Source organism: Emydura macquarii, unplaced genomic scaffold (genome assembly GCF_026122565.2).
Source record: "Emydura macquarii macquarii isolate MOO-44397 ecotype Brisbane River unplaced genomic scaffold, CSIRO-AGI_Emac_v2 contig_67, whole genome shotgun sequence".
Taxonomy (NCBI): Eukaryota; Metazoa; Chordata; order Testudines; family Chelidae; genus Emydura; species Emydura macquarii.
Genome location: NW_027130204.1, coordinates 5,759,862 through 5,783,873, shown reverse-complemented (window position 1 = coordinate 5,783,873; position 24,012 = coordinate 5,759,862). Strand labels below are relative to the sequence as shown.

General features: G+C 44.8%; 1 protein-coding gene across 1 annotated transcript in view; it reads right to left on the bottom strand.

Annotated features, from left to right (window-relative positions):
- Nucleotides 1-212: 212 nt before the first annotated feature.
- The window catches only part of VSTM4 (V-set and transmembrane domain containing 4), a 55,267-nt gene continuing 31,467 nt past the window's right edge, over nt 213-24,012 (bottom strand). The window contains exons 6-8 of the mRNA XM_067530918.1: nt 23,510-23,616; nt 22,533-22,594; nt 213-968 (exon numbers count right to left, since the gene is read on the bottom strand). Of these exons, the coding sequence (XP_067387019.1) occupies nt 843-968; nt 22,533-22,594; nt 23,510-23,616 (295 nt within the window). The 3' untranslated portion in view covers nt 213-842. The remainder of the gene's footprint in view (nt 969-22,532; nt 22,595-23,509; nt 23,617-24,012) is intronic.

Genomic DNA, 24,012 nt, shown 5'->3' with positions numbered 1-24,012 from the left:
TGAGGGGGACGTTTTGCCTAGTGCTGGATGGGAAATGGCCTTCCTAGCCCTACAAAGCTTCTCAAGCTATTTTCCCATCCTGCATCTGGATGATCAGCCAAAATCCTGAAAATCTTCACACGCTGGGAATTGGGAGAGTGGAGGGGAACTGCTTCAGGTCCATTGAAATGGTTTGTTTCAATCATTTCAAAACACTTTTACCATTTTTAAGCTTTTTTTTTTTTTTTTTTTTGAACTATCATTAAGCTTAAATTTCAAAACCAAAAGCAGTTTTGAACTGGAATTTTTTATTTCAAAAATATCAAAAATGAAACGTTTTGACAATTTCTAAACATTAAGAGAAATATATATAAGCTGAAAAAAAATTCATTCAAAGCCACTCTTTCCTTGGAGAAGTTTTTGGTTTTGACAAATTGGCGCTTTTCTGATTGAAAACACCAAAAAATTCCTACCCCACTTGACTCTTGCCCTGAGCGTCAGGCTTATCCCGGTGGATACAATCACCTCAGCCTTCCCGGCTTGCTCAGTTGTGGTCCTCTCTGTCTGGACTCTGCTCTTTTGTGTTCAGCTCTCAGATCTGCACAGAAGTAGAACTAACATTGCAAATGACCCAGGTGGACCATCAGTCTATAGAGCACAGGGTGCTGCTGGGTGGCAATCGTTTGTTATTTTACTCTTGCTACATTTCCTTTCAACTACAGTTTTAAAAAAGTCTCGTAAAAATATAGAAGTGCATGAATGGAAGTACAAAAATAAGGACATTTGTATGATTTTTATAAATAAACAGCACAGCAAGAATTAAATAGAACACGGCCAAAGAACGTCTTGCCAGACAAAGGCTTTTACAGCTTGTTCTCCTCAAACAGGATCTGTGCGTAGACTGTCGTGGTGGGCACACCTTTGGCTTCCAGATGGGGCTTGATCAACTCAAGTTCGGCATATGTTAAATTCTCTTCTGCGATTTTCGGCTGCAAAACAGAACCACAGAATAAATAGTGACAAGGTGCTTATGGCCTGCCCAATGGGTCGGCTGAGTGCAAAGGACTACTGGAGTGGTCTTCACAACAGGCAAGATTTTCAAGGTTGCTAAGTGCCTAACTTCCATGGGTTTCAATAGGAATTAGGTGGCTAAATACTTTTAAAAAGCTGATTCAATAGACCTTGTTTTCCTCTCAGCACTACGCTGCAGCCAACCAGCTTACACCATACTAGCGCTCGCTGGGGGTTGGAGGGAGAGAAAAGGAGAAAAAAAATCATGAAAATGTTGCAGGTGGATTTTTACTCCCCCCCCCCAAAATTTTGTCATTTGAATTTAAAAAAAAAAAAGTTTTCTGTCTATTCAACAATTCAGAATTTGACAAATGGCCACCAGCTGTGTGGTTGGTCAGAAAGATAGAGGGAAAAAATGTTCAATTTCCCCCTTTAGTTTCAAATTTCAAAATATGAAAAATTTCTACCAGCTCTGCTCCTCACATATACCAGTGTAGGTCACAGGACAATCCGACACAGTCATAGCTACACAGAGGCAGCTACTTTTACTCACCTGAGGTACTTCTGTTATTGGTGTGTATTGTTTTCACAGTACCTATAACTCTGCTAAGTGCCTTAAAGATTAAGCTCAAGGCCTGTTTCTCCAATGAAGTCAACTGAACTGCTCACAGTAATAGAGGCTGTGATGCTGTCTGGATTAGGGGTGGCCATTTATAATATTATTTAATATCGATATTGCAAAATTTCAATAATTCAGGAGTTTTGCCATTGCCTTCAATGAGAGACTAGATGATCACATTGGTCCCTTCTGACCTTAAAGTCTATGAAAGCTGGATTGGGCCCTATCTGTAAAATTGCATGATGCGTGTGGAGACCCTTTCAAGAATGAATTTGATGAGACCTAACAAACTGGTCGTTGCCAGTTTAAAGTTCTACATGGCTCAAGACTGCGCCATGTAGTCCTTTGCAATGGAAATAATTACATAGCTTTGTAGAAATCAATTGCTTGGAGCAAACGCAACCCGTGTTTGCTTTCCCCTCTGCTGTTTAATTATATTTCATGTTTGTTTCCATTTAGAAAATGCCATGTGTCCTAAAATAGCCACCCCGACACCCAGCTCATGTAAATTTTAGAGCTAAGATTTATGAAATCATATTGTCCAGGTGTTTTATTATATTAGCTCAAAATTGCATTGTTTTCTAGTGTAGATTATCTCTTTATTCCTCCTTTATTCTATTATATTTGGATATGAAAAATAACACTAGATTCCCCAAAACAGGTCATCGGGCAACAGTGGCTGATGTGTTGCTTTCATACATTTTTATGCTATTCCTATAGTAAACATAATTTAATAAAGCCAAAACACACTAAATAAATAATTGCATCTAGAAAAGCAATAAAACCAAATAAAATTAGTACTTTCATAAGTGGAAAAGGTACTGCAATTACTGCTGCAAGCAACAGCACACCATAAAATGTGTAGAATAATTTCCCTTATGCATATTTCTAGTATGTAATAATTTGATTGAAAATATGAGGAAACACACGGGAGGTTCAAAACTGAGGAGTGTATACAGCTTTCAGCAAAGGATGCGTAATAACAGTGCATGGAAGCTAACACTACTTTACTACTGTAAAGGTCCTATGGTATCTAGTTTTCTTGGGGGGGGTTCCAGCCATTTTCCTGTATTTCACTCATTGGTCACGTGTTTAATAATATTTTGCTTCTTTGTCTATCTGAAAACAAATTTTCAGATGGGCAGGGAAAGAAAACTAATTCTGCAAGTCATCTCATTTGGGATTGGCATTTTGGTAAGGTCAGATCTGAGAAAATGCCACCCACTCCGTTACTGGAATGATATCATCACTTGAATAACAAAAAAAATCTCATTGGCAAAGCTGGAAGATGAGGAGAAAAATGAACAATTCACCTTCTATGTTTCAAAGAGGTGTGGAGGTGAGTTAGCAGTGACCAACCACATTCCTACACACTTTGGAAACTTAGACGATTCTTCTGAAATGGCGTCAAAAATGAATTCTATAGACTCTAAATCATTTCCAAAGCAAAGTTTCTAGATTCAGAGCCTTCAGCTTGGTAAAAAAAACCTTTTTTCAGGTTTCATGATCAATACAGTGTAACATACACCACAGAATCATACAACTAGGAAGAACCATCACGATCTCCTTTCAAGTCTTTTTCAGGTTAGTGTTAAGTTACTCCAGTAATGGGGCTTCTCTTGGGAGACTATATTTTTCCTGATAATCAGTCTACATAAATCGCCATCTAAGATGTTAGAGGGGAGCTGGAAAGATGTTTTTTAAAGTTGGCTTGTACTATTTATTACTTTTTTATGGCATACAGAAAAGGCCTGAAAGGTTTGAGGTTTTAAAAAAATAATAATTACTGTTTAATTTTGACCTTAAAATGATGAGGAATGTCAAGTCTAGCTTAGTTGGAGAACTTCTGGGAGGTCTCAGGGATGTTTATTGTGAGCGCTCTCTGAAGGAGCAAACCTTTACCCAAGGGTCTCTTTATCCTAAGTGATAAATTTGTGCAGTCTGACAAAATAGCCCAGGTTCCTTCCCTTCTTAATAGCTGAAATTTCACTCTCTTGGCTTTTGTGACCTCACCGTTTTGCTGGCTCTCAGCTCATCAAAGTGTCTTCTAACCTCAATTGAGTGTGAATTTCTAATTTAAAAACAAGCAGAGTTTAAAAACACACACACACACACACCCGCCCCCAGCTATTTGAGCTTCCTGTATCTGTCATAAAAAGGCAAAAAAGGCCCAGAGCTGATTTAGTCCACCTGTGGTTCATCTTTAAATCTCAAGGGACAGAAAAGCTTTGGGAACAACTGCATCAACTACAGACGTTAGCAATGAAGTTCAGTATCTCCACATTCATGCGCCACTATCAGACTGCCATGGATGTGATGGTGAACAAGGATAAGGTGGGGAGAAAGTTATATTTACTTGCCCCAATGAATTATCACGTTTATTTTCTAGCCTTCACAAATGCATGTGTCCCAAACAGGTACCTCAGGAGCTGCGTAAATATTAAAAGTTATACTAGCTCATGTGTAGTGCAGGAAAACTTCAGAGTGAAACCCTCCTCTGCCTGACAGCAATCACACTGGTGTGTGTGTGGACCAGGAGAGAGAGAATGCAGCAGTGTCAGTTGTGCATTTACTGCCCGAGCCGTCTTGCCAACTGCTGGCTCGGTGGTTCAAAGTGGGTGATTGCACTGTGCCTGTGAGGTGTCGATTGCTACATCAGAGAAAAGATGATTAGCATAAAGATGCCATGGGTGGACATGAGGTGTGACAGTGATTTTTTTATCCAAATGCTCAGAGTTGCACCTTTCCAAGTTTCCCTCTAGCAATAACCCTCTAAGTTGAATCTAATCAGGTCTCACAAGAGTTGAGTTTTTCCAGCCATGCCCAGATGCAATAAATTATCTTTTCTTGGTACTTTCCAAAACATCCCGTCTTTCACTCATTTTCTTTTGCACACACCAGACACAAATCTTGGGTCCTTTCCACTTGATATTTGAGTAACATCCTGTTTTGCACTCATGCTCAGTGACCACTCCACATGAAGAGTGCTGATAGTATCCAGATGGTGCAGTTCAGAAGCATAAATACAATGTCACGTCCCAAATATTTACAGCAGCAAAAAGCATTGACAGGACTCTCCAGGCCAGCTGGAACCATCCCAGCCAAGGACTAGATCATTGTTCCTCTCTGCAGAAAGGCAAGGAGGGGATGAAACAGAACAAATCATATCGCACAGGGGAAGGAAACTGCAGAGGCATCCTTAATCCAGATAGTCCTTCGCACATGCCCCAGCCGGTTGGAGACAGGGATATGTGGGACAGCTGCCATGTTGGCCAATCCCAAGAATTGAATTGGGGACTTTCAAAGGCAAATGCATGAGCCTCTACAGCTTGAGCTAAAGAGCCATTACATGTAGTGGGGAGCTGTAACAGATTCCCATCCTCTCTCAGTAGGGCACCATGGGAGGATCTGTAGTGGCTGGCCAGTGGCTTACACTTGTGCTCTACAAGTAGGAATTCCCATGATCGTTAATGTTGCCAGATGCAACACAAACTCCTGTGCGGTAGCTTCTGCCACCTCCCAGCACGTTGGGAGGGACCAGTCCACAGCTCTTTGGCAGGAAGCCATTGGCATCATGAGACCTGGTGCAGCTGTTCTGCTTTCCCCAGGGATGACCTGAGATCCACAAGACTGAGATTCCCTACAGATCCGTAGGATGATGAAGCTGAAGGGCTCCTTATCTCATCCCTGAAGAGAGCCACCGACACCGCAGGACATTGGCTACTTAAAAGCCTCCTTTTCTCCAGCTGCACTTTTTGCCCTGGAGGCGACTGGTTCAGCCCACTGTATTCTCATGAGGCCTCAACCCTTGAGCAGCCATGAACCACATGGGACGTTGCAAGAAGGAATCTTCCTGGCTGCCCTAATCACTTGATCTATGGAGCCTCTGCAGGCCCTGGGACAGTGGAGTTCTCTCTGGGAATTTCCCTATGATTACCAGGTGGGACTGAGCACAACAGATACAGAGGAGGTGTTATTCATAGATCCCAAGGCCAGAAGGGACCAATCAGATCATCTAGTCTGACCTCCTGTATAGCACAGGCCAAAGAACTCACCCCCACCCCCCAAATAATTCCTAGAGCAGAGCTTTTAGAAAAACATCCCAATCTTGATTTAAAAATTGTCAGTGATGGAGAATCCGTCATGACCCTTGTTAAGTTGTTCCCATGGTTAATTACTTTCACTGTAAAAATGTGCACCTTACTTCCAGTCAGAATTTGTCTAGCTTCAACTTCCAGTCATTGGAGCATGTTAGACCTTTCTCTGCAAGCTCATTATTAAATAGTTGTTCCCCAGGTAAGTATTTATAGACTGTGATCAAGTCACACGTTAACTTTTTCTTTGTTAAGCTAAATCGATTGTGCTCCTGGAGCCTACCATCATAAGGCAGGTTTTCTAACCCTTTCATCATTCTCATGGCTCTTCTCTGAACCCTCTCCCATTCATCGACATCCTTCTTGAATCATGGACACCAGAACTGGACACAGGATTCCAGCAACGGTCGCACCCGTGCCAGATACAGAGGTAGAATCACCTCTCTGCTCCTACCTGAGATTCCCTTGCGTATGGATCCCAGAATCCCATTAGCCCTTTTGGCCACAGCGTCACATGTTCAGCTGATTATCCATCACGGCCCCCAGATCTTTTGGTTTTGGTGAATGCTAATGCGAATCCCAGTGGCTGGGAGACGCCCCAGGGGATCCTTACTGCCCATGTGGCACCCAGGCACTTAGGTGCAATAGTCAAACCTGAGTGACTAAAGCTAGGTGCTGAAATCCCTATGTGGGCACCTGCCGTCTGCTTTGGGAAAATCCCTAGAGAGTTAGGTTCCTAAATAACCTCTGACCCCGTGCCTAACACAGGCATGTGGGTGTCTAACTTTGAGCCCAATTTTCAAACACATGTGCCTAAAGGATCTTCTTCCGTTCAAGTCAATGGCAAGATATTGAAGGTTTCCCCCAAAGGACCAAGGGCAGGTGGAGAAGGTTTCCAAGACTCCTGCTGTCCTGCCCTTCCAGAGCTCCCAAGAACTAGGGAAGCTGGAGACTTTCAAGCTCAACAGTGGGTGAATGATGAAAGAGTTTGAAATTCAGAAGCAGAGATAATGCTACAGCTTGGATCTAAAAGCCTGAGCTAAAAGACATGCCCCCCCTTCTGTTAACCAAGGCTGTAGCTCTCTCATCAACCTCTTTCTGTCACTCAACCACTAGAGGAGGTCAGTGTGAAACACTGAGTGCGGTTGCATCTCTTACAATAACACTGCGCCTTGGTTGAGATTTTCCAAACCACTCAGTGCTGGTTTAACTGGCAAAATTCCTGTTGGCTTCAATAAGAGCAGAGTGTGGCCAACACAAGGTGCTTTTGACAATCCCACACTTTATACCCATTGGAAAATCAATCTAATATATATATATTGGCCCTGCATCCACTGCCATCAGTAGGTTGCCCCCCAAAGAGCTGCGCACTACACAACCCTAAGTCTTGAGACCCATCAATTCCAATGGGACAAGGATGGCTCTCTAATTTACATGCCATTCTAAACCAAGTGTCCCGAGAGGCTAGGAAGGGAGGATTTTCTCTGCAGGGTTTTGGTATTTTGCCACTGGGCATTTCCCCTGATCTAGCCAGAAAGTCAAATTTTCCCTTGGAAGGGAGTGGTTTCAAAAATCGCTTATGCAGACACTTGTGACAAGTTAGCGCTTCTGAAAAGATGCAGCTGGATCTGAAAGTTGAAGTAGTCCTCAGAAATAAAAGCAAAACGCAATTGCTGGCCAATGCGAGCTCTGACATATCAAAGGTTCAACTGAGTTATGACTTGAAAGGATCACTAAATATGGCATTAGAATGTTGACTGCTGTCCTTAGAGTTAGAAATACGAATCAAGCTTTCCACGGTAACTCTATTGATGGGGATGTCTGCTTGCCCAGGAGAGAAGGCTCACATAGCGTCCCCCCAAGATACTGTATGTGCCCATTCTTTATTCAACAGGAAAGTAACTGCTGGAGGAAAATCCCACAGAGTCGTTGCATACGAGGACATTGGCTCTAAGCAAGAGGTTTGTCCGTCCTTAGTTAAAACAGGTTTTAGCTCCTTTCATTGCTGTTCATCAACTAAACTCATCTCCTGTGTAACACCACCAGAGTCATTAGAGTTACACCAGGAATGAATCTGGTCCACTGAGTCCCATTTTAATCACCTATTCTTAAGAATGATATTATGGGTACTAAAAAGGTCCCAAGAATGGAAACAAATATGGTTGGAGTTCCACTGGGATTTACATTAGAGACGTACACATCAGAAACGACATTACACAAACCTCAGATGGTTTGGGGGGAAGGGGAGGGTTGTATATTTTCAATGCTCAGCCCACTCCATGAAAAGGTTTGATAAGGTTCCACAAACTGTTTCTGTTTATGTGTGAGGCTACGGGGGTTTAGGGTCTTGGCATGAAAACAGCTATAACACAACAGTTTTGAATGCATTGTGCTTGGAGTTTGAACCTGAACGTGAAAGCAAGCTTCAGGGAGTGCAAAAAATGTTCTCATGAAGCCCTCAAATCCCCACATGCTGATTGCTCCACAACTCCTACAATGTGTCTCTGCGAAGAGATTGCAAAAACTAGGGCTATGTAGTGTGGAAAGAAGATGAGTAATGGGACTGGATGGAAGGCTTTAAGAGGACAGAGAGACCACTGAAAACTGATCAGTCCATTTTTTAACGTATATTTGCTCAGCTTCATGTCACCTCGACAGAGATCATTAGCACCTTGAAAGGGTGAGATCATAAATCACAGCTGAGACTATGACACATCCTGGGGGAAAATAACCTTTTCAACAACACATGACACAGCCTTTGACTCCTAACCATCCAAGGGGAACTCTCATCTGATCTTTCATATGGTCAGAACCCCCAAATCACTATATCGATATTGAGTACAGATAGATATCAGTTATAGATCTAAATACACACACACAACATACCTTTCACTCGGAGAATGAATGAGACTCATCCCTGGTATAACCCCAACTTGCAAAATAATCATGAAATTGTACCAGCCCAGACATACAATTAACTGCCTCACCTTTATCAGGTTAATAATGGTAATAGGAAAATAAACCAACCTGAATGGCATTTTACTCAATCATAAAAAAATCACCTACCCAAGGCATGTGGATGAGTACAATGTTGCAAAGGGTGAATTTGTTCCCATGCCTGCAAAAGGTTGTATCTATAAAACTACTAGCTTAAAATGTCACTCCAAAGTCACTATCAGATACTGGAAAGTGCTTCATCAAGCAAGGGTTTGAAAAGTAGCAGCTAAAATAGTCTCTCTATATTTCACAAGCTGATATTTCCAAGACAATAATCAGATTGTCTCTAATTCACTGATCCTTAAAACCCATTATGCTATGGTGATAGCTCCTAGGATATAATATTCATATTCTCCCTGCAGTGAGTCTGGAGCTGCTATGGTTGATTGACTTTTAGCTTCCAGGAAAATGTTCCTGGGAATACAAAGGGATTCCCTGATATCTGCTGGAAGAGCAATACAGCAGAGCACAAACAATCCAGGAAGTTTTTGGAGAGTGTCGCTGACAATTTCCTGGTGCAAGTGCTGGAGCAACCAACTAGGGGCCATGCTTCTCTTGACCTGCTGCTCACAAACAGGGAAGATTTGGTAGGGGAAGTAGAAGTGGGTGGCAACCTAGGCAGCAGTGACCATGAGATGGTCGAGTTCAGGATCCTGATGGAAGGAAGAAAGGGGAACAGCAGGATACGGACCATGGACTTCAGAAAAGCGGACTTTGATTCCCTCAGGGAACTGATGGGCAGGATTCCCTGGGAGGCTAATATGAGGGGGAAAGGAACCCAAGAGAGCTGGCTGTATTTTAAGGAGACCTTATTGAGGGCACAAGAGCAAACCATCCCGATGTGCAGAAAGAATAGCAAATATGGTAGGCGTCCAGCTTGGCTTAACAAAGAAGTCTTTGGCGAACTTAAACGCAAAAAAGAAGCTTACAAGAAGTGGAAGCTTGGTCAGACGACTAGGGAGGATTATAAAAACACTGCTCAAACGTGCAGGAATGAAATCAGGAAGGCCAAAGCACAATTGGAGTTGCAGCTAGCAAGGGACGTGAAGGGGAACAAGAAGGGTTTCTACAGGCATGTTGCCAACAAGAGGAAGATTCGGGAAAGTGTAGGCCCCTTAAGGAATGAGGGAGGCGACCTAGTGACGGAGGATGTGGAGAAAGCTGAGGTACTCAATGCCTTTTTTGCCTCTGTCTTCACAGACAAGATCAGCTCCCAGACTGCTGTACTGGGTGGCACAGAATGGGAAGGAGACGAACATCCCGCAGTGCTGAAGGAACAGGTTCAAGACTATTTAGAAGGATTGGACATTCACAAGTCCATGGGGCCGGATGCAATGCACCCGAGGGTGCTGAGGGAGTTGTCTGAGGTGATTTCAGAGCCATTGGCTATTATCTTTGAAAGCTCGTGGCAACAGGGGGAGGTCCCTGAGGACTGGAAAAAAGCAAATATAGTGCCCATCTTCAAAAAAGGGAGGAAAGAGGATCCGGGGAACTACAGACCGGTCAGCCTCACCTCAATCCCTGGAAAGATCATGGAGCAGGTCCTTAAGGAATCCATTTTAAGGCACTTGGAAGAGAGGAAGGTGATCAGGAACAGTCAACACGGATTCACCAAGGGAAAGTCATGCCTGACCAACCTGATTGCTTTCTATGATGAGGTGACTGCCTCTGTGGATGTGGGGAAGGCGGTGGATGTGATATACCTTGACTTTAGCAAAGCTTTTGATACGGTTTCTCACAGTATTCTTATCAGCAAGTTAAAGAAGTATGGGTTGGATGAAAGGACTATAAAATGGATAGAGAACTGGCTAGAGCATAGGGCTCAACGAGTAGTGATCAATGGCTCCATGTCTAGCTGGCAACCGGTCACAAGTGGAGTTCCCCAGGGGTCGGTCCTGGGGCCGGTTTTGTTCAACATCTTTATTAATGATCTGGAGGATGGGGTAGATTGCACCCTCAGCAAGTTTGCGGACGACACTAAGCTGGGGGGAGTGGTAGATACCCTGCAAGGTAGGGATAGGATACAGAGTGACCTAAACAAACTGGAGGATTGGGCCAAAAGAAATCTAATGAGGTTCAACAAAGAAAAGTGCAGAGTCCTCCACTTAGGAAGAAAGAATCCCATGCACAGCTATAGACTGGGGACCGACGAGCTGGGCAGCAGCTCTGCAGAAAAGGACCTGGGGGTAACAGTGGATAAAAAGCTGGATATGAGTCAGCAGTGTGCCCTGGCTGGCAAGAAGGCCAATGGCATATTGGGCTGCATTAGGAGGGGCATTGCCAGCAGGTCACGGGAAGTGATTATTCCCCTCTATTCGGCATTGGTGAGGCCGCATTTAGAATATTGTGTCCAGTTTTGGGCCCCCCAATACAAAAAGGATGTGGACAAGTTGGAGAGGGTCCAGCGGAGGGCAACAAAAATGATTAGGGGCTGGAGCACAGGACTTATGAGGAGAGGCTGAGGGAACTGGGCTTGTTTAGTCTGCAAAAGAGAAGAATGAGGGGGGATTTGATAGCGGCCTTTAACTACCTGAAAGGGGGTTCTAGGGAGGATGGGGCTAGGCTGTTCTCGGTGGTGGCAGATGACAGAACAAGGAGCAACGGTCTCAAGTTGCAGTGGGGTAGGTCTAGGTTGGACATTAGGAAAAAGTTTTTTACTAGGAGGGTGGTGAAGCACTGGAATGGGTTACCTAGGGAGGTGGTGGAATCTCCATCTTTAGAGGTTTTTAAGCTGCGGCTTGACAAAGCCCTGGTTGGGATGATATAGCAGAGGTTAGTCCTGCTTTGAGCAGGGGGTTGGACTAGATGACCTCCTGAGGTCCCTTCCAACTCTATGATTCTATGATTCTATGATTCTATGTTTGTTTAGGAAAAAAAGCTGTAATGCTTTTAACCTGGTCTGCGTAGGCATGTGTCCTCAGTGTCTTCTTAAGAAGATTACAGTGATGTGAAATATTTAACTACATTCATTATACTCAAAAGGAAATGCTTATTATACTGAAGAAAAAGCTTGATTTATACTGAAATATATGTACAACTAAGAAATATGACCAAATCATACCTTTCTCAAACATCTTCACTGGCTTGCTATCCGCTTCAGGATGGTGTTCAAAAACCACCCTCCTGATCTTAAAAACCATCTCTGTGATTTTTGGAGTTGTCCTTTTGGAAGAAATGTTTGCAGGTGCCAGTCACGTCCTTACTTTTATGTCCTGAACTGCTACCGAGTGCATTGTCGGCACTTAGCACAGACTAATAATTAAGGCTGAGCTTTTCATAGCTGCAAAAAGAATTTGGGTGCCCAGTTAAAATGAACAGGTGGCTTTGAAAACAATCCAGCTTACAAGTACTAGCTTTATAAGCATGTGTCAGAGAAGGAAGCAAACAGCAGCTTTGGGAAGTATTCTGCCTTTATTTATCCATAGCCTAAATGCCTTCCTTAGCCCTGTCTCAGTCTTTTATAGGCCTTGACTGCTCCTTTTTCTCAACTGGCTGCGACATCAGAATAGTCCAGGAAAAGTTCTAGAAATCCAGTTCTGAAGAATTAAGACACTTACTAATTAAACAGCTAGTGCCTACGAGCTAGTGTGCTTTACATTTCCAAAGCATTTGACTGCTATAGCTGAGGGAATCATTTGTAAAAAATAATGTATCAGACCAATTTTGAGGCATGGAGAAGTTGCTTGATTTGACCAAGGTCACACAAGTCAGTGGCTGAGTGAAGAATATTCCCAAGCCTGTGTCCTAACCCCCAAGCCATCTTTAAAAACCTCTCTCTAAATGCTGGTGTCAATGTGAGTTTTGCTTGATTAAGGATTGCAGGGTTTGGATCTAGGGGTCTGATCTAAAGCCCATTAAACCCAAGGGGAGTCTGTCCATTGACTTCAGTGGACCTTGGATCAGGCCGTATGTCTGTTGAAACTCAGCAGTGTGACAGGTATCAAAGATGTTTTATTGAGGATTTGTTTTGAAGCTGGAACTCTGCTTCTCTGGGCAACCAAAGCCAATCTCTGGGTGACAGCTGAAAGAACTGGCTAGACAACACAGATGAGGAAGTGCAAAATCATTTAAATATTAGCTTTTACCGACTCGTATAACCAACCACTTCTGGATACATGCAAATACAGCTGCTATTGGCTACAACAGAAGATCCCCAGGGGCATGAAGGGCAGAATTTGGCCCTTGGAGTTCTGCCTTTCTTACTCTCTGAGCTTCTAGCATCCCGTAAACATGCATTCCTCTTTGCACGTCAGCATCCCTGCTTCCTTTGATCTGCGCACATCTCCCACTGTCACTAATGGGGAATGACAGTCATGGGGAATGCATAAGCATCAAGGGGAGCATACAGTTTTTATTCAGGATAAAAGGAGAGTAATGTGACTTGAGAAAAGTTTTAAAAAGGCTTTATACAGCGCTGTGGATTTGAAGGCAATATTGTGGGGGGGTTTATTTATTTTTTAATTTTCAGTTGCAATTACGTCCATATGCAGGTTCCCATATTATTTTAATTTTTTTTTTTTTTTTTTGTAAAATTCAACTGCAACCAATTCTTGCCCATTAACAACAAAAGAAATTCCCTAGCTTATTATAAACATCTTTCCAGAGACTTAAAGCACATGTCCTCTGGAAATAATTTTGCTGGCGTTTAAGTTATTATAAAAATTCTCCCACAACACTGGAGTTATTTGGTAACGGGCCTTTAAGCCCTACCTTGATGGCTTAGGATTTCCAGAGCACTCTGTCTCCATCACAGTTGTGGTACCTTATCTCAGGTTGGCCTGAGTCTGCAAGAGAAGCCCACAATTCAACAGCTCATTCTAAGCCACTTTCCACTGTGAACACAGCTCTAGGGCAGAAGGCAGTGGTGCAATAAGACAGTACTATGATGCCCTTTAGCCTAGCATAGCTAGCTGTGCCCTTGGGAGAACTCCAATAGGAAATATACAGTAAGTGGTGCATAAGCCCTTCATCCATGGCACAAGTCCTCGTCAGGTGTGGGCTCAGATAAAGAGTGAACTGACGCATGCTTGAGGGTCACACAGCACTGGGTTGCTTGAGAAGTCTCCTTTCCAAATCCCTGGGGGAGACAGCCTGCTCTGATGGTGAGTGAGAAAATGGGAGTCAGGCACCCTGAGACCTACTTCCAGCTCAGATGGAAAACTGCCTGTGGGACCTCAGGCAAATCAGATAAGATCTCTGTGCTCCAGTTTATCCATCGGGGATCATACAAAGGACCTATTTTCCCCAAGGTGCCGTGAGTGGTCACCTGTGTAAAGCACTTTGACGATAGAACGTGCCGTGTTGTGTCCTGTTGGGGGGAAGGGGAGAGGAAAGAGCAGCTTTCGTGGCTCAGCCCTGCTTCAAGTTGACTTCACAGAAGTCCCTCTGTGGGGTTCTACCTAATGTGCACATCTTCCCTCTTTTTGCTTCTGGGCTCCCTCTTCAGCAAACACCTCGTCGGGAAGCTGTGGGTTGGGGTCTGGCATCTCAGCTCCTCCTGCTGTCTGGGGGATTGGGGAGAGGCTGATTGAGGAGTCTGTGCATAACAGAGACCAGGGGCTTCCCCTTTGTGTCTGGTGAATCCTCTGAGATTTGTGTGGATCCAGAGTGACGTGCTAAGCTGGGGAATGGAAGCTTTTGCCAGTTTCTCTTCCGCTGGGGGTCAGGGGGTCATTCCCACAGGGAGCATTAGACCCATAGTGCTGAGTATTATTAAACTGAAAAGAGAAAAAGGAATATTCCCCCTTTTGCTTTCCCCAGTGGTATGCCTCCACTGATTTTGGGGGAGTCACTTTTTGTTTCCACTGGTGTAAATGGGTTCAGAATTAGGCCCGAATTTTTCACTCACCTACCCTCAGAGCAATAATTCCACTGTAAGGAGACCAGATGTCCTGATTTTATAGGGCCAGTCTTGCTATTCGGGAGTTTGTCTTATATAGATGCCTATTACCTCCCACACCCGTCCTGATTTTTCACACTTGCTACCTGGTCACCCTATTCCACTGTCTCACACCAGATTAACCAAAAGCAGAATTTGATCTTTAACAGTCAGCCCTCTTTGTGTGATATATATATTTTTAAATCCAATATCCTTGTGGTGGGCTTTTTTTGGACATGTTTTATTCCATTTTAACAGCCTACATCAGATTCCTATGGCCTACTTAGCAGTGTTCACTAATTTGGAATCTCACCTTTTGGACACTCACCTTCAGTGTTTCAAAAGGGGCAACTGAAATTTCAGGCACTTCTGAAAATTTGGACCTAAAATATTTTGATGGAAAATAATGGCTACAAATGTCTTGGTAATTTTTCTGAACCAGCATAAGGGAAATTGCTACACAAGTGTAACAGAAATGGGAATTTCAAAGTAATTTTTGCACATTCATTCCTGTTAATCCATTTAAGTCTGCATTCATATGTTTATGGAAAGATATAATAACTGTTATTGATTGTGGGACCAAGGCTGTTCACATTCACATGTTGTTTAATGAGAGCAGACCAGAGGATGTCACACTTTCTTGTCATAGTAACAGTTGTTTTTAGATTTGGTTTTGTTTTACACTGGAATGAAACCAAAATGTTTTTTGCAAAAACAGACGTATCACAATGGGAGCTTTTCAGGCCTGGAATGTCTGTGTGTGTGTCCGGTCTGGGATGTGGAAGGCTACCAGGACAATGCACACTTGGGGGACTGGTCTTAGGCCCAGACCCATGACTCAGCAGCAGCCTGGACTTGATCACAGATAGGTGAGAACCCCAAGACCTCATCTGGAACAAGACAGGAGGCCCCTGACTGACCCCAGACAAGATGAAGGGAGAGGGGGAGCCAGCCGGCTGGCCCACATTTTTCTTGCAGGCGATTGGGCCATTTCTGACAAGACTGCCCCTTTATGGATAGCTCAGATACAGAGGTGTGGAAGGCAGACACACGGGCCAGGAAGAAAGGGCCAGCAAAATTGACCATGCTGGTGTGGGTCAATGGAGTGTCCGTGACAATGCTAATAGATTCGGGGTGTAGCCAGACCATAGTCCGGAGACAGCTGGTAGACGCAGAAGATGATGAGGATTCGGTTTGCCTCCAGTGCATCCATGGGGATGTGCTCCCGTATCCCATGGAACTTGAGATAAGAAGGTGTGCCAGGATGGTATGGGTTGGTGTCTCGCAGACCCTCATATACCCAGTGATTCTGGGGTGAGATCTGGAGAAATTATGGAAGATCACAAAATCTTGGGGTATGGAATCTGGATTAAGGGGTGATGATGACTCAAGAGAAAGTCCCTCTGCTTAAGAACCACCAGGGGGGAGGCAAGGGGCTCCCAAACTCCAAGGCTGGGATGCTCTGACAATGGTGATGGACCTTTAACAGTGTCCAGAAGGAGGACCCAACACTAAGCCAGGCCTATGAACAGCTCACCATCATAACTGGGGACACAGTTAATCCCTACTTGAAGAAGTTATGGCTCCATTTTGAACTGCAGGAGGAATGATTGTATCAGGTGACCTGAGAGACACAGATGGGTGAGACCTGAGCCCAACTCCTGGTCCCCAAGAGGGTCCGGTGGCAGATGTTCCAGCTGGCCCATCCTACACCCTGTGTGGGGAATCTCAGGCATGAGAAGATCTGGACTGAATGACGCTCAGGTTCTAATGGCTGGGGGTGCAAGCAGAGGTCAAAGGCGACTACATCTCCTGCCCTGAGAGTCAACTGGTGGGGACCTAGAACCCCACAAAAGTCCCACTGGTCCCCCTTCCGTTAGTTGGGACACCATTCGAGAGGATCAGGATGGATTTGGTAGTATCCCTGAAGAAGACAACGATTGGCTACCAATAGATCCTGGTGATATTGGATTACACCTCCTGGTACCCCGAAGCCACACTCCTATGGTTGGCCATCACGACGCATATGGCATCTGAGTTGCTAAAGGTGTTTGCAAGGATAAGGGTGCCTAAAGAGATCCTGATGGATCAAGGGACCAATATGACATCCTAGCTGATGCAAGAACTATGTGCTCTTTTAAAAATCAAAGCACTAAAGACATCTGTCGACCACTCCCAAACATATGGACTGCTAGAATTCTTTAACAAGACCCTGAAAGAGATGCTGTGAAAATTTGTAGCCGGGGACCTCTGACATTGGGATTGATTGATCCCACCCCTTTTGTTTACCATCCATGAGGTGCCGCAAGCCTCAACGGGGCTCTCCCCATGTAAACTCTTGTATGGGTGCTGTACCTCTTCTGTAAGACCTGGGAAGAGCCACCACTAAAGCCCAACATGGTCCAGTATGTGATCCTCCTGCAGGAGGACTTGGAGAAGCTGGGGCATTTGCCTGGGAGAACTTGCAATAAGCTCAGCAGGAACAAGAACGTGACTACAACAAAGGGTCCTGGGTGAGGGAATTTACACTACTCCCTACTACTACTTCCAATGACTGAATCAAAACTGATGCCATGGTGGCAGGGGCCATTTGCAGTAGTAAGAAAGGTAGAGGCTGTTGATTACGAGATATGCCAGCCTAGAAGGCAGAAGGAAACTCAGATATACCATATCAACCTGCTCAAAAGCCTGGTGCGAACAAGAAGGCCTCCTGATAACACCAGATGCACCAGAACCGGAGTGTGGTCCCCAAGGGGTCTTCAACCCCAACCTTGGACCAGTATCAGTGGAGGGAAGAATCCTGTCCAAGCAAGAGTGCCAGCTATGTCAGCTGGAAGAAATTTTCCATACAGTCTTTTTAGGTCAACCAGGGCACACTCACGTAGCACAACAGCATGTAGAACTGAGCCAGGGAAGAAGGTCCAGGAGAACCGCCCCCACATACACACAGAGGATGTCGGAAATGGTGCGACAGCAGCTACAGTCAATGCTGGAGATTGGGATAGCCGAAGAATCCAAGAGCGAACATTGTGTTGGTGCCGAAGCCCAATGGATTAACCCATTTTTGTATCGACTTTTGGAAGGTGAACTCTGTCTAAAAATTTGACACCTATCCAATGCCCTGGGTCAAAGATCTGCTTGATAGCTGGGGAGCCCCAAGTATCTCTCAACCCTGGATCTGACCAAGGGCTATTGGCAGATCCCCCTGACAGCTGAGTCCAGGGAAAAGACTGCCTTCTCTACCCCTTGAGGAATCTATCAATTTAAAACAATGCCCTTTGGACTGCATGGGGCCATCGCCACATTTCAGCATCTGATGGACTGGATACTACGTCCGCACAAGTCGTACGCCGCAGCGTACGTCATCATCTATAGGCAAAGCTGGGAAGACTGCTTGAGGCTTGTGATAGCCATATTGCAGGCCTTTCAGGAGGCGGGGATGATGGCCAACCCAACAAAGTGCAGGCTGGGAAGGCAGGAGGTAATGTTCTTGGGCAACCGAGTGGGAGGAGGATGGTTGAGGCTGCTCATTGACAAAGGACAGCCCTTGGCATGATGCACTGTCCCTAAGACCGAAGTGACAAGTGTGCTGCTTCCTCAGCCTTGTGGAATACTACCAGCGTTTTATTCCGGACTTTGCTAGCATCACAGTGCCCTTGATTGATCTGATAAAGAACACCAGCCCCAGGAAGATCCTGTGGTCAGCGGCCTGCGAGAAAGCCTTCGGGGAGCTAAAAAAGTGGCTAATTCAAGAGCCCGTACTCATCCACCCAGATTTTACCAAGTTTACACTTCAGACAGATGCCTCAGAGGTGTGCCTGGGCACAGTACAATCCCAAGACATCAAAAAAGAGGAACACCCCATAGTGTACCTCAGTAGGATGTTGTTCCCATGGGAGACATCCTACTCCGTTATTGAGAAGGAGGCCCCTATCAGTGAAATGGGCCATAGACACACTGAGGCATTACTTGTGGAGGAATTGTTTTAGGTTAGTGACGGACCATGCCCCGCTATGTTGGTTGAACACTATGAAGGAAACCAACTCCAGGATCGTGCAATAGTAGATCTCATTACAGTCGTATAAGTTTTGAAATCCTTCACCAGGCCAACCCCAGCCGAGGATGCTCAGGTTGGAGGTGGGGTTTAAAAGCCAGCCAGGCAGCTCAGACTCGGCTGGCAAGCTAGAGAGGAGGACGTGCCCTGGGAGCTTCAGGGGAGGACTGGAGCTCAGCCGACATAGAGCCAGTGAGCAGGGGAGCTACAACACCCAGCAACTGGGACAAGGGCTAGCCTGGAAGCTCAGAAGGTGACGTCCTCCATATATGGGTGGTTGCCAGATGGGGTACAGACGGAGGCAGGAAAAGACCCAGGGAAGCTGACTGAAGACTGACGCCCTATGGAGATGGGTGAGCAGCCGAACAGGTCTCGTAGGTCTCTGTATTGGAACCCAGTGGATTGGGAGGGCCCAGGTTCCCTACCTCACTTGAACTGCTGCCATTAGGCAGGAGCTTCCTATTCCACCCCCCGGGTGTCCTGGGGCTGACTGTAGTTTAGATCACCCTCCGGGGACCAAGGATTAATTCCACCAGCTGGGGATCTCCAGAGTACTGTAGCGCTTCAGCTATACCCCCTTTCATCTCTGAAATGCCCATGACACCAAGCCAAGGAGTGCAGGAGGGCTTGGCTAAGTTGACTGTGCACCATCCAGGGATCCCCCTATGCCCTACGTCGATGTTCTGACTACTGCAGGATCTGGCCCTCAAGGATGTACCAATTATGTGCATGGTTCACATGTAAAATTCAACTGCAACCAATTCTTGCCCATTAACAACAAAAGAAATTCCCTAGCTTATTATAAACATCTTTCCAGAGACTTAGAGCTACTGTCTCCGTTTTACAGAAGGGGAACTAAGGCACGGGGCAGATTAAGTAGCTAAGGTCACACGGGAGCACAGCGCCCCATCCCCTAGACCATCCTTCTGCAAGCAGCAGAAATACCAACCCAGTGAATAGGATTTACCACCAGTATTGACAACGACTCTGGTGGGAGTGCAAGTAAAAAGCAGCTGGGGCCGTGTTATGCCTGGTTCTTAGAGGCACCGTATGGATCGCCTGGCTTTTTTGACCTGGAAGTTATTGCTAGGTGAATTTCTGGGCTTGACAACCTTTCATGTTGTTTTCGCTGGATGAATTCTGTTCTTTTAAAACAAGCCTGGATCTGCAGATACACTGCAGTCCCCAGGCTCCAATGGGTCCCCAGGTGTATTCTGATGTGAAAGAAAGCTTCCCGGGATACAGAGAGCTTCCAGATTAAAGCCTGACAGCATGGCACTAAACCAGAGTCAGCTGACTGTGTGGAACTGAAGCTTTCACTCACTTTGCAAAAACAAAGCAGATCACTTCCTTTGAAAAGCCCTTTTTTCCTGTCCACTTCCAAAACAGACAAAGAGACTGAGCCTCCAGCGGGGCCCTGTGTCATGTAGCTGGATGGAGATTCAGCAGCAGCATTCCAGAGAGACAAAGCAACTGGAATCAAATGTGCTGAAAGTTCAGTTTCTCATGTGTCCATTGCTCATGTGATCTTTTAATAGGAGGTCTGAAGAAGGCAAGGCAAGGAAAGATCTTAGCTACAGAAGCAGCCCCAAGGCACAATAAGGATAATAGTAATTAACACTGTGTATTTATATAACAGAGCCTGTAGGGTAGCAGCGGATTTTGAGTGCTTTACTCTGCAACCTCAATGTTCTATGCACAACGCCTTTGTATAGTGGAATAACCTGTATGCATATAGTTCCAGAGGGGTAGCCGTGTTAGTCTGTATACAGCAAAGACAACGAGAGTTCTGTGGCACTTTAAAGACTAACAAATGTAATATTTGCAGACATAAGCTTATACTCACCAGCAACCATACACCCTACAAAAAATCCTACCCAGGGACCTATCCCTGCAACAAACCCTGTTGTCAGCTCTGCCCACACATTGTCTCTAATGACATCATCACAGGTCCTAACCACATCAATCACACCATAAGGGGCTCATTCACCTGCATATCCACTAATGTTATATATGCCATCATGTGCCAGCAATGCCCCTCTGCCATGTACATTGGCCAAACTGGACTATCACTACGCACAAGGATAAATGGACACAAATCAGACATAAAAAATAATAACATCCATAAACCAGTGGGAGAACACTTTAATCTCCCAGGGCATTCTGTCTCTGACCTGAAAGTTGCTGTACTTATGCAAAAAAACTCCAAAAACAGACTTCAAAGAGAAACTGCTGAGTTAGAAATGATCTGCAAACTTGACACATTCAAACTGGGTTTAAACAGAGACTTGGAATGGCTATCTCACTATCAAAGGTAAATTACTTTGCTCACCCATTCTCACCTCCTACTCAATGGTCGTCATTAGGTCTTAAGTACCGGATTCCACCTCCCCCATTGTTCTCAATGCACCTGGATACCTATAAGATGCCTCTGTGTTACCTATTTTCTGTATTACTGCATCTGAAGAAGAGAGCTAAGTCTCTCAAAAGCTTATGTCTGCAAATATTACATTTGTTAGTCTTTAAAGTGCCACAGAACTCTCTTTGTCTTTGCTATATGTATATAGTTCCTTTCATGCACTTTGCAAACTTCACACAGCCCACCAGTGAAATCTGACCCCTCTGGGGAGGAACGTGCCAGCCTTCCAGAAACTCTAGAGTGGAATTCTAGCCTGGCAGACCGTTAATGAACTCAACTGGAATTAGACCAGGACCCCGTGGTTCGCACTCATTCATGCATGAAGGGCACAGAACATTGATCGACCACTGACAGTCAGGTACCCAGTTTCAATTCTCTCATCTGAAAGCTAAGCCATTAAACAGAAGCTTTGGGGTCACAGTGCCCCTAATGCCCTGCTGGGATAGTGATTCATTAGTAACAGTGAAAAATGTCAGGCTGCTTGGCTTGCTGGAGGATCGGTCCATCAGTGGCTACTAGTCAAGGTGGTCAGGGATGCGACCCCATACTCTAAGCCTCTGATTGCCGGATGTTGGGAGCAGACAACAGAGGACAGATCACTTGATGATTGCCCTGTTTTGTTCATTCCCTTTGAAGCATCTGGCATTGGCCACTGTCAGAAGACAGGATACTGGGCTAGATGGACCATTTGGTCTGACCCAGTCTGGCCATTCTTATGTTCTTGATTATTTGAGCCTGCAGACTAACCATGAGACCAGGACCCCATTGTGCTAGGTGCTGTAGAAACACAGGACAAAAAAAGTCTCTTCCCCCAAGAGCTGACAATCTGAATATAGGACAAGAGACAACTGAGGGCTACAGACAGACTGACGGGGGAGTACCAGGAAACAATGAGACAACATTAGTCAGCATGACTGAGAGTGGCATCAGTACAAGCAGTATCTGGAGATTAGTTTGTTTTAAAGACTCATTCACACAACTGCTTTGGAAGTTTTCTTTTCTCTTATACTAGCTTTACAGACATGTAACTTCACTTACTTCTGTTGCTCCTGATTTACACCACTTTGGAGCAGAATCAAGCCCTATATTTTGTGTTTGAAAACACCTGGTTGCCACCTATCGCAATATTATCACAAGTTTCACGCTATCTGGTCTTTTTCTCAGCGCCCTAACGCTTGAAGCCATGTGAGACTCAATCTCAGCTTTCATTTAAAAAAAAAAAAACCCAAAAAACAAAGAATTACATATCTAGCCCTTGTGATAGCAGAGAAAAGCTTGAAAACAAAACCCAAGTATAAACTAAAGGCTCAGACACTAGAAGACAAAGGTGAAATATCAAAAGTGTATGACTTTAAAACAATCTCCTGATTTTTAAGCCAATCTCACAAACTTTCTGTGCACTGGCTGTTGGCAATACTGCCAAAATTATATTGAGAGAAAAGAATACAGTGAAAATAATGTTATATAAAATAACTACTTACCAGGATCATTTTTCTTTGAGGTTTCAACAGCTTAGGTTTCTGAAAAGTATTGGGTATTGGAGCTATAAAAATAAATATCAACAGATTACTTCACATTAATACAATTTGGGATTACTTTTAGCTTGTGCATCAGCAGTTATAAAGCTGGATTAATAGCAGGTTAGCAGCAACAGCAGAAAATATACATGTAAGTCTTGACGTGTGAAGCACGTTTGTTATTAAAATCCATAACATAAAGAGCTTGGTTTTCAAAGCATGACCCCCTGTTTGTACGTAGAGAAAAGTGCATGTGCATTGCTGAGTGCTGTCACTCACACACGCTCATGAGCCAAGGTACATGTGCAAACTGCACCGCATGGGCAATGGAGCTCGGAAAGGCACATGCAGGTGATTGCGTGCCATAAAGTTGGAGGTAATATTGAACTCCCTTTGACAATTAGACCTGGGAGGACTGGACTTTCACCTGCTCGGTCCCTACAACCCAGGTGGGATTTTCTAAGGAGTTCAGCATGCTGGGTGCCTTTTCTTTTGAAAATCTGCCCATAAGTGTCACAATGGGAGCGAATGGGAAGCAGGCATCTTTGAAAACCTGGTGTGCTAACTTGGGTTCTGAGCACTTCACGGTCTGGCCCTAGATGAATAAGCCCTAGCAGATCTCACATAACAAAACCCCTCTCTCTAGTGCCTTGCGAGTGAGGATCAATGGGAGTTAGGCACCTAAATACCTTTGAGGATCTGGGCCCAAAGCCCTTCACAAACATTGGTCACACATCACAGCACCCATGGGAAACACTGTAGGTATGTATAGCCCCTGTTTGACATGTGGGAAGGCAGAGGCACAGAGATGTGAATTAATTTGCCCTCACTCATGCAGTGAGTGATAGAGTCCAAGACAGAACCCAACTCCTTGCCCTCATGGCTCGGTCATGCCCCTTGCCAGGAATACAGCTCTGTCGCCTGCGTTAGAGGCCTCGTACCTTTCGCTGGGATAGCTGGCGGTTGCTCAACCTTCGCTTTCTTTTTCTTTACTTTTTTGGGCTGTAATGGAGACAGACTCGTCACACTGGTGACTGTCTCCCCCGAGCTGGAAAGCAAAGAGAGGGGAAGGGGAGGGTTACAGTAAGAATGGAATCCTCGCACCGACGAGTTCCAACCAAGCGTTTTCACACAAACAAATGTTTTCATGGTCTGGGGCAAATTACTTGTATTCTGACTCCGAAACATTTTGAAAATCCGCAACCCTACTTAACAACTTCTGTTCTGCTCCATCAGGCCCCACACTACTTTGCTAGTACACAGGCTATACGGTTGATAGACTTGTAGCTTTATCTTCTCTAACTAACAAGGGAAATGCGAAGTATCCATACGTGGCAAGATTTAGACACCGGTTCATTTCAGTGGCAATTGTACCATAGCTAGGACACTTACATGACCCCAGAACTATAGTACCTGTGACCTCCCGCGGAGGTAGGAAAGTGCG